Source organism: Sceloporus undulatus, chromosome 1, assembly GCF_019175285.1.
Source record: "Sceloporus undulatus isolate JIND9_A2432 ecotype Alabama chromosome 1, SceUnd_v1.1, whole genome shotgun sequence".
In the NCBI taxonomy this organism is placed as follows: Eukaryota; Metazoa; Chordata; class Lepidosauria; order Squamata; family Phrynosomatidae; genus Sceloporus; species Sceloporus undulatus.
The window spans coordinates 125753366-125763795 of NC_056522.1; the positions used below are offsets into that span (position 1 = coordinate 125753366).

At 39.3% G+C, this 10430-nt stretch overlaps 1 protein-coding gene across 7 annotated transcripts in view; it reads left to right on the plus strand.

Moving 5' to 3' along the window:
* COL12A1 (collagen type XII alpha 1 chain) overlaps positions 1-10430 on the plus strand; it is a 149696-nt gene that overhangs the window by 31619 nt on the left and 107647 nt on the right. For 6 of the 7 annotated variants that reach the window (XM_042463100.1, XM_042463111.1, XM_042463119.1 and 3 more), the window contains exons 9-13: positions 1688-1978; positions 2852-3454; positions 4694-4966; positions 6364-6636; positions 7979-8251. The exons of the other annotated variant lie outside the window; for it this stretch is intronic. In XM_042463100.1, the coding sequence (XP_042319034.1) occupies positions 1688-1978; positions 2852-3454; positions 4694-4966; positions 6364-6636; positions 7979-8251 (1713 nt within the window). The remainder of the gene's footprint in view (positions 1-1687; positions 1979-2851; positions 3455-4693; positions 4967-6363; positions 6637-7978; positions 8252-10430) is intronic. 7 annotated transcript variants of the gene reach the window in all.

A 10430-nucleotide genomic window follows, 5' to 3' on the forward strand; every position in this document is an offset into this window, starting at 1 on the left:
AAGGACCGCCTCTCCCCATACAATCCGCCCCGCACACTCAGAACATCTGGGCAGCAGCTACTGAGGGTCCCTGGAGCAAGATTGACCTCCACAGCTAGGAGGACCTTTACCATCTCGGCCCCGACCCTCTGGAATTCGCTGCCCGGAGAGCTCCGCTCAGCCACCTCCCTAACCCACTTCAAGAAGGAACTAAAAACCTTCTTGTTTAAGCTTGCATTCCCAGATACAGGCTCCAGCTAGTCTTCCCCCCCTCTGACAGCAGTGGTATGCTGGCCAGAACTGGTTTTTAACTGTGATTTTAATTGTAACCTGTTGTTTATTGTATGTACGCACATGTATTGTATTGTTTTTTATAGATGTTGTTCACCGCCCTGATTGTAAGAAGGGTGGTATACAAATAAAAATTTTATTTTATTATTATTTATTTAAAAACTACTTTAATTGTATCCCAAGGGCTTGTGCACACGCCAAAATTTCTGTATGTGACTTCTTTGTTTGTTGGACTAGCACAGTCTCATGCCTTTTTCTAAAACTTAACTTTAGGAAACTGGTGATGTGGGGAGTGTTGTTGTTATTAGTTAGTTCGGTATAGGGAGTTGTGTGATTTTTCAAAAAACAAAACTTGGGCTCTTCTCTATACAGTATTTACTTATAAGTATCTGATAATAGAAAACCTTAATGAGTATTGTTGAGTATCCAAAAATGCTACAGCTGGGATTTTTAAATTCTCTTCAAGATTTACACACTTCCAGTTCTACAGGCTGCAGAGTTTGGATTGTGTAAATGTTCAAGGTGGTGCATTTCTCTGTTTAGGAACAGCAACAGCTAGAAGACTATCCTTTTAATTATGCAGAGGGTAGTAACTAGTATAAACATCTACAGCATATTTGCAGAGCAATCTTGTTCCTGGAAATAAATATAATTGAATCCAGCAGATCCTATTTCCACCATATTTAATATTAATTACCTGGAAAAAATCATTACATTGGGTGGGGCTTTGAGTAGATAGAGTTACCCTCTTAATATCTCTTTTTCACTTGTTGTGACATTACTGGTTGCCAGCATGATGTGGTGTGAGCACTAGATTATGACTCTGGAGATCTGTGTTTGAATCCTCCTTCAGCCTTTCAAACCCATTGGGTGATTCTGGGCAAGTTACACTTTTTCAGCTTCAGAGGAAGGCAAAGACAAAACCCTCTCTGAACAAATATTGTTAAGAAAACCCCATGATAGGGATTCACCATATATTGGAAACAACTTGAAGGCACAACAACAACAGCATTATTATACATCATACAGGAATTGCCATTTGAAAAGTGCTCGAAAACATCATGTGGTCCAAAGAAAGTTGGGATATAAATAAATAAAATAGTAATAATAATGATAGGGTTATAAACATATGGATATTTTTATCCATATTAGTTATCCATATGTTTATACCCCTGTCCTTATTATTCATTCAGCTACATGATGCATTATAGGGTGGTTAGTGTCAGGCTGCCTGGAAACAGAAGCATCTCTGTTCAAGTTCTGTGACATTTATTTGTTCCAGCTTATAAATATGGACTGCTTTTCTATAGATGTGGTAGGACAGTGCTATCTCCCCCCCCCCCCAAAGATGAGATGTTGATGTCTTTACTCTGGAAAAAATATGTTTATGATTGAATTTCTGTTTTTAATTTTTCAGCTATTGATCCTCCTTCAAACCTTGTAGCTACACAAATTTCATCAAGATCAATTAGAATCACTTGGTCTCCATCTCCCAGTGAAATAACTGGCTACAAGATAGACATGATTCCCATGATAGCTGGTGCCAAACAATACTCACTGAGTGTAGGACCTCAGACCACTGCCTTTAATGTAAAAGATCTTTCTGCGGACACAGAATACCAAATTAATGTGTATGCAATGAAAGGACTGACTCCCAGTGATCCAGTAACTATAATGGAAAAAACGCAGCCTGTAAAAGTTCAAGTGGGTAAGTCATTGGTTGGTGAAACTATTGCATGTCAATAGCTGAACAGTATAAAAACAAAAATGCTATTGGGAAGAGACAGCTAAAGTGAAAAACACAAAAGACAAATTGCTAATTCATTTTCTTTTTTTAGTTATCTGATAATTCAGTCAAAAAGATCTGGACTTTGGCATTAAGAGACACACTTGTGTTTGATTAATTTGTTTAAATAGATTTGGCTAAAGATAAAGAAAATGAGGATCTAGAATGAAATCTTGTACATTCAAACAGGAAAAAGTTTCACACTAAACTTCTAAGCAAACAAAAATATCTCATCTTTTAAAAACACAGAAACTAGTAAGACATGTATTTGTCTATTTGTATCTTTCTCATGAATCAGGATGAGGTTTTAATCTCAGTTTTTAGACTGATGATAACACTAGGATTTCCCAGTTCTTTCTGCTTGCATTCCCAGAAGGGAATGTGAGTGGATTGGGGAGGATATGCCCTTGCTATTTCCTGTTTGAGATTAGAGATAGTGGTGACATGCTCCACGCAGAAAGAGAGAGTTAAAGTGAACTCTGTGTCCCTTGTTACAGGGGCAAAGCCACAATCCCATGCGATCATCCAGTTTGCCAGCTTAAACCCAGGGCTATCAAGTCAAAACAGCTACGCACCAGAGCAATATACCTGCTGATTAGACCACAGTTCAAGAAAACTGGGTGGTTTTTTTTTTTTTTTTGCTAATCTATCTATTTGGTAACCAGGTGACTGCCCATTTAATAGGAGACACCAGTGCTTCTATAGCATAGTACTAGGATGATGGTGATGATGGAGGTGCTTTGCATACTTTAAGTGCTGTATAATTGCTAAGAATTATTATTCTTTTTTTTACAGAATGTTCAAAAGGTGTGGATGTCAAAGCTGATATTGTGCTTCTGGTTGATGGCTCCTACAGTATTGGCATTGCTAATTTTGTTAAAGTAAGAGCATTTTTGGAAGTGTTAGTTAAAAGCTTTGAGATTTCTCCTGAGAAAGTCCAAATAAGTCTTGTCCAGTACAGCAGGGATCCTCATACGGAATTTACTTTGAACAGATACAACAGAATTGAAGACATAATTCAGGCTATTAACACCTTCCCTTACAGAGGTGGATCTACAAACACAGGCAAAGCAATGACCTATGTACGGGAAAAAGTATATGTTACAAGCAGAGGTGCAAGACCAAATGTCCCCAGGGTCACGATTCTAATTACTGATGGGAAATCATCAGATGCTTTTAAAGATCCCGCCATAAAACTCAGGAACTCTGATGTAGAAATATTTGCAGTTGGTGTTAAGGATGCAGTAAGGACAGAACTGGAAGCAATTGCTACACCACCTGCAGAAACCCATGTGTACACAGTGGAAGACTTTGATGCTTTCCAAAGAATATCATTTGAGCTCACACAGTCTGTCTGCTTACGAATTGAACAAGAACTTCGAGAAATTAGGAGGAAATGTAAGTTGTTTTTGCCATGAATACGAAAAGTGTTTACAATAGATTCTGGGCCAAATGGTATTAGCAATAATATACAAGCCCTCCCTCCCATTAGTGGTGAATAATTTATAGTTGGAACCCTGTCAGTGACATATGCCAACCCAATGCACATGCATGCCTGCTTTTGGTCATTGTGGAGACCACCACCTCACTCTGGCAATGATCTTCCTCAAGGCTCACCTCCCTTCTTCAGGGGTTGGTGACTGGTAGAGAACAGTAGGCATTGCAGAAGCATCTGGCTATGCCCCTGTAGCAAGGCACACAGCGGAGAAGGTCCTCTGAAGGTCTCCTTGGCCACCTGCTATTCATGAACCCCTACTTGGCTGTATCCAGGGGAGGAAGCAAGGGACAGTTGGGAGGGAGTGGGAAGATCATAAATATAGTTCTGCCAGGGTAGAGCTTTATGTCCCATTTCCCAAAGTAAGATTGCGGCTTCTGTGTGTGTGTTTTGGAGAATTCATTTTGCCATAGCAGTAACAATGGCGTGGGACACACCGCCTGAAAAGGGCAGCCTGCTGGTGGCCTAATTTCCTCTGGAGGGAAGCCGCCAGCCTCCAGAGGAAAAACAGCCCAGAAAAACCGAGTTCTTTTTGCGCTGCAGGGACGACATAATGAGGGCGCCTGTGTAATCTTGTTTAAATAAAAGACCAAGCTTTTAATTATTGTTACTGTTATCTTTGGTGCTTTGCTTCCTGCCTGCATTTTGTGGATGAATGAAATAACAAAAACCTCATTAACTTTAGTGTGGCATAGTTTACCCATTAATGGCAGGACAGTACATTTATAAGTGGCAGTGTATCCTTATTGGCCAGTTATTGCTTGGTTAATCATGTTCACAAGGATTTGTTCCCAACTTGATTCCACAACTTCAGCTTTCAAAGCCCCCCCCTTTTTTTTTTGGTCATAGAAAGATAGAAATAATTAAAATTGCTTACCGTTAATAGAGTAGGATTATGTAGATATATGCTTTTATCTGGACTACATATGGGAACTGTGTGGCTTCAAGATGTGGAACTTTATCCTCTGCACTGGCTATGGTAGCTAGAATTGGAAGGGCATGCAACATATGCACCATTAATCTCAGCTTTGGTTATCTGGTCTGCAAGACAATACAGCAGCCAGGTGTTTAGTCCACATGTTTCTGAAAAGTAAACAAGTTTTATCAAATGAATTTACTAGATTCTTTAAAATTTTGAACAGCTTACTTACCTGCAAGAAATCTGCAATTTTCCGAAGTGGGTTCTAACAGCTTCAGAGTTAACTGGTCTCCAGCAGGAGCGGAAGTTTTGTCTTATCTTGTCAAGTATAAAGTGGCTGTTGATGGAGAGGACTTCATGGTTTCTGTACCAGCTCCTGTTACTAACACAGTTCTTACTAATTTACTACCAAAAACCACATATGCTGTCAGTGTGATTGCTGAATATGAAGATGGTGATGGCCCTTCCTTGGATGGGGAAGAAACAACTTTAGAAGGTATAATTCATATTGTCCTGTGTCTCTTCCTTTCTCCCATAAATAAACCAAGACAGAGGTGTATTACATGTGTCATTATGGTGCTATAGTTGCTGAAATTGTTCAGTAGTTCTAAGTGTCTGTAGTAACCAAATTTCCACAGTTATATATGAATCAGACCTCAAATGTATTCAAGTAACATGTACAGTGTGCTGGCCTGCCTTTAGTACCCCACTTCCTATCAACTTCTAGCTTTATTTTTTTTTAATTATTTATGTTGATAATATTTGTAGTGCTTGGTAATGTCCTCTCACAAGAAACCCACTTTCCACTGGTTTTTCTCTGGAATAAATGCCATCAAACTGGAAACTGAAAATCAAAACCTATTTTAAAGCTAATAGATGCAGGTCCATTTTAGTAGTACTAAAGAATCCATAGAAAACAGACGACTTCAGCGCATCTTTATCCATTATAAACTATATATTTATAATCTGAGCTGTGCTATGAAGCCTTCTATTTGCACACCTTCCCTATTTTCGTTTTTTAACCACTTTTGTTTAAAACACTGAAAAACAATATATAACATTCTATTCTAAATTAAAAACAGGACAATAACAAACAACAAACAACATACATACTAACATTCAAACCAAACATTACTTCCTGTCCCCTGGCCTCGATTTATTCTATTAAGATATACTACTTTTTTAGTTCCAAAAATAAATATAATATCTATTTCTCTCTATCCTATCTAATATCATATATGAAGATAAACACAATAGGAACAAGCCTATAACTGCACATAATTTGCTATAGATGTTACTTTTTCCATTTTCCTCATCTGCAATAACTTCATGGAAAAAATAGGGGCTTATTGAAATATTTTCAATCAGATGAAATTATGAATTTATTATGTATACTAATATACTATGATTTGTTTACAAATACAACCATGGTATACAGAAATGGCATCAATATAAAACAAAATAGAATAACAACAAAACTCAGCATATTAAAATATGATCATCAAGGGCAGAAAATGTTTAAGAATTCATATCAATACAATAGAAGAGGTTCTTTCATTTGTCAAATAATAGTTGAGTAGTCTCCCCTGACAATCTTAAACCATGAGCAGGCTGATAGAGGGAGAGATGCTCCTGTAGATATTAGTACAGGCAGCTGGTAGTTCCCAAGTCAGAGGAGTGGTAAATCCATAGTTTATTTTAGATTATATAGCAGGTAACCAAGGTTATGAATTTATTTTGGGGATCAGGTCCATCACCTTCAATAGCTTCTTTAATTCACCAACTTCCACTGGCTGTTTGGACTACAAGCCAGATAGAGATTTCTCCTATCTGAGATGAACAAATCAAAATACTATGACTTGTATTTATGATTTTTTAAAATTTCTTTTGTAGTCAGGGGATCACCTCGAAATTTAAGAATAACAGATGAAACAACAGACAGCTTTAAAGTTGGATGGTCACCAGCTCCAGGGAATGTTCTGAGATACAGACTTGCATATAGACCAGTAACTGGTGGGGAGAGAAAACAAGTAACAGTCTCAGCAAATGAAAGAGCAACTACACTACAGAATCTGATGCAAGATACAAGATATGAAGTCTCTGTTACTGCTGAGTACCAGTCTGGGGCAGGAAATCCACTGGCTGGCCATGGAAAAACTGAAGAAGGTAAGGTTCTCTTCTCAAAGTAGAATCACTTTTAAAAGTAACAGGAAGTTGCAGCAGACCCAACTAGCACCCTGAGGGTGGGTGGGTTGAATTTGCATGATAAATGTGGGATTGCAAAGACATTTTTCAATAAGTATACTTAATCTTTAATTGTCTGGGACATCTTTATATTGAAAAAATTAGTTAGTGTGAACTGGACTGAAGCTGACTACTTCAAGCTGAAGCCATGCAGCTTCTTTGTCTAGAGCAGGGGCAAGAATTATGTGTCCATCAGGATGTGATTGGACTGCTGTTCCCAACATTCTTTGCCATTGGTCATGTTGGCTAAGGCAGGGATGTAGCCAGGATTTTAGGAAGGGGTGTGTGTCCAGACTAAGTGCCACCATTATAATGGGGATTGGGTGCGGTGGCGCAGCAGCACGCACCATTCATTTTTCTAATGGAAGGGGGGGCCGGACCCCAAGAACCCACCCCCCCCCTTGGCTACGTCCCTGGCTAAGGCTGGGGGAGGTGGGGAATCCACACCTACTGTTTTGGTAGTATCTGTAAGAGCTGTATAAAGACAACAAGGTCCATCAAGCTAGTGTTACTGCAGTGTTGCATATAGGTCTCTACAGGTCTAGAATATAGAGTTAAATCTCATTTCGAGGTAATCTCCTGACCAAAAGCACCTGTCATTGTTTGTTGTTGCTCTGTGCCTTCAAGTCATTTGCAACTTATGGTGACCTAAGGCAAACCTATCACAGGCTTTTCCTGGCAAGATTTGTTCAGAGGGGCATTGCCATTGCTATCCTCTGAGGCTGAGAGAATGCAACTTGCCCAAGATGACTCAGTAGGTTTACATGGCCGAGTGAGGAGTTGCGCACTGGTCTTCAGAGCTTTAGTCCAACATGTGAAGTTGAAGACATTCATGGCCAAAATCCATTGTTTTTTTGAGGAGTTTTCGGGCTATGTGGCTGTGTTCTGGAAGAGTTTATTCCTGATGTTTAGCCTGCATCTGTGGTGGGCATTCTCTGAAGATGCCAGCCACAGATGCTGGTGAAACATCAGGAATAAACTCTTCCAGAACACAGCCACATAGGGTTTTTTTTGGTGGGGTTTCAGGCTATGTAGTCCAACACTCAACCACTACCCCACATTGCTGCCAGCCAATTAAAATGGCAGCTTTCAGTTAATATTGCCCTTCTAGCTTCTTTTCTGTGTCAGTTTATTTCATTTTAAAATGCTAATTATGCCCTGAGTTATCATTTACCTCACAGATATTTCATGTACACCTTAAAGATAACAACCTTTTCTCCCAGGAAATTTATATCTATGCTCCTTTTATTTTTATCACATGCAGTTCTGGGAAGACCGAGAGACTTGAAAGTTTCTGATGCTACAACATCTTCATTGAAGCTGTCTTGGAATTCAGCACCTGGCAAAGTACAGCAGTATCTTGTAACATATACTCCAGTGACAGGAGGGGAAACTAAAGAAGTGACTTTAAGGGGAGATAGTACTACTACTGTTCTCAGAGATTTGGAGCCAGGAACAAGATATGATTTATCTGTGACTGCCCTTTATGCATCGGGAGCAGGGGATGCTCTTTCTGGACAAGGAGACACACTTGAAGGTAAGAGCAGCTGGATTTTGCAAATTACTATTGCTATGCCTGTAGAGTTATTTTTCAGTATATATTCGCATTTGGTCACTGCAGCATTAATACTAATGTAGTACACAGAATGCTGGGGAGTAATTATGAGCAAAAGGAAAGAAAATAGCTATTGTTACTCAACTGAGAATTTCCCTAGGTTTCATTTTGTTTAAACCCTGAGGCTTGATGACCTTTTGGACTGTGCCAGTGGGAGGCCTTAGGCATATTTTTTTTGCCTTAAACAGTTTCTGTAACTTCTATGTAGCTTTTCTTCATATTAGTATCAATGTCTGAAAGACATTAAATGGAACACATAAACATAGCAATATTCAGATGGACAGGAATGGGTCACTTTGACTCATAACTACATGGTGTTCTACTCAGGAAATGAAAATGGGGTAGCGTTCATATTAAGGAAAGATATATCAAAAGCAGTCAAAGGATACAATGCAAAAACAGTTCGAATCATGTCAATAAGGCTTCATGGAAAATCTATAAATATTAGTATATGCAGCAACCACAGAGGCAGTGGAAGAAGAATTGAGAGATTCTGGGAAGGAGTCCAGGACAAAATTAACAACACACCAACACAGGACTTCAAACTATCTTCCTGGTGACTGGAAGGCTAAAGTAGGAAACAAAAGAAGAGTAAAAAACAGTAGGCAGATTTGGTTTAGGCATAAGAAATAAAGCAGGAGAGCGACTGTTAGAATTTTGTGAAGCCAACCATCTATTCATTGTAAATACTTGCTTCATCCAACCAGAAAGGAGGCTATACAGGTGGACATCACTCGCGAGCACAAACCCCATTCTTATGCAATACTTGCCTTATGCTGGTGTGTGTGTGTCCGGAACGGATCCCTACATAAGGCAAGGCTCCACTGTACTTATATCCAAAATTAAAGTAAAGCTGAAGAAGAAACAAAAACAGTTGCCATAACAAAATATAACCTGAAGAACATCTCAACAGAATTTGCAGACAATGTAAGGAACAGATTTTCATTATCAAGCATAATTGACAGAGAGGCAGAAGAACCATGGTCAGAAGAGGAACACACTGCCCTATGGTAAGAAAAGGAACATATTGCAAGACCAAAAAGAAATAAAAAGACATTGGTGCTGTACACAGAAGAACTATATAAAAGAGATGAAAAAAATAAATGGCAAATGGAATGAAAAAGCATACTAAGATGAACCTCAAATTCTAGAAAATGAGATGAAAACTGCGATTAGAGAAATTGTAGAGAATAAATTGGGGAGAATAAACCAGGAACAGATGATATTCCAATTGAATTGATACAATCCACATAGGCAGAATCTACTGCGCCCTTTTCTGGAAGTAAGGGACCTTGAGACTGTTGTGCACGCACTGGTAACCTCACGCCTCGACTTCTGTAATGCGCTCTACATGGGGCTACCTTTGTCCTTGACCCGGAAACTTCTGCTGGTCCAAAACATGGCAGCCAGGCTTGTTTCAGGAACATCTAGGAGGGACCACATCACTCCTGTCTTGAGGTCCCTCCACTGGCTGCCTATCAGCTTCCAGGCCCAGTACAAGGTGTTGGTTATCACCTTTAAAGCCCTAAATGGCTTGGGTCCAAGCTATCTTAGAGACTGACTCCTCCCGTACAATCCTCCCCGCGCTCTCCACACCTCTGGGAGGAATTTGCTGCAGCCTTCAAAATCTAGACTTGCGGCTACCTCTCAGAGGGCATTCTCTGTTGTCACCCCTAAGCTCTGGAACGACCTGCCAGATGAGATCCGTCAGTTAACATCTTTAGACAGCTTTAAAAAAGCTGTCAAGACGGATCTCTTCCAGCAGGCCTTTCCAGATTAAATTTTTCCCCAGCCCAGGCTCTCAGGCTCCCCGATTTCCCTTATTCCTCTCATGGCCCCATCCCCTGATGGTGAGGATTACTGAGGGTTTTGGGGTTTAGTTTAGGATAGTATAATTATACATTGTTATAGTCCCATTTTAATACATTAAGTGTTTAATATTTTTTTAAGGGGGGGAAGGGAGTATAAATATTTATGTATATTTTATTCTGTAAATTTTTATGTTGTTCACCGCCCAGATTGGCTTTGCCACCGGGTGGTATAGACATAAATATTATTATTATTATTATTATTATTATTATTATTATTATTATTATTATTA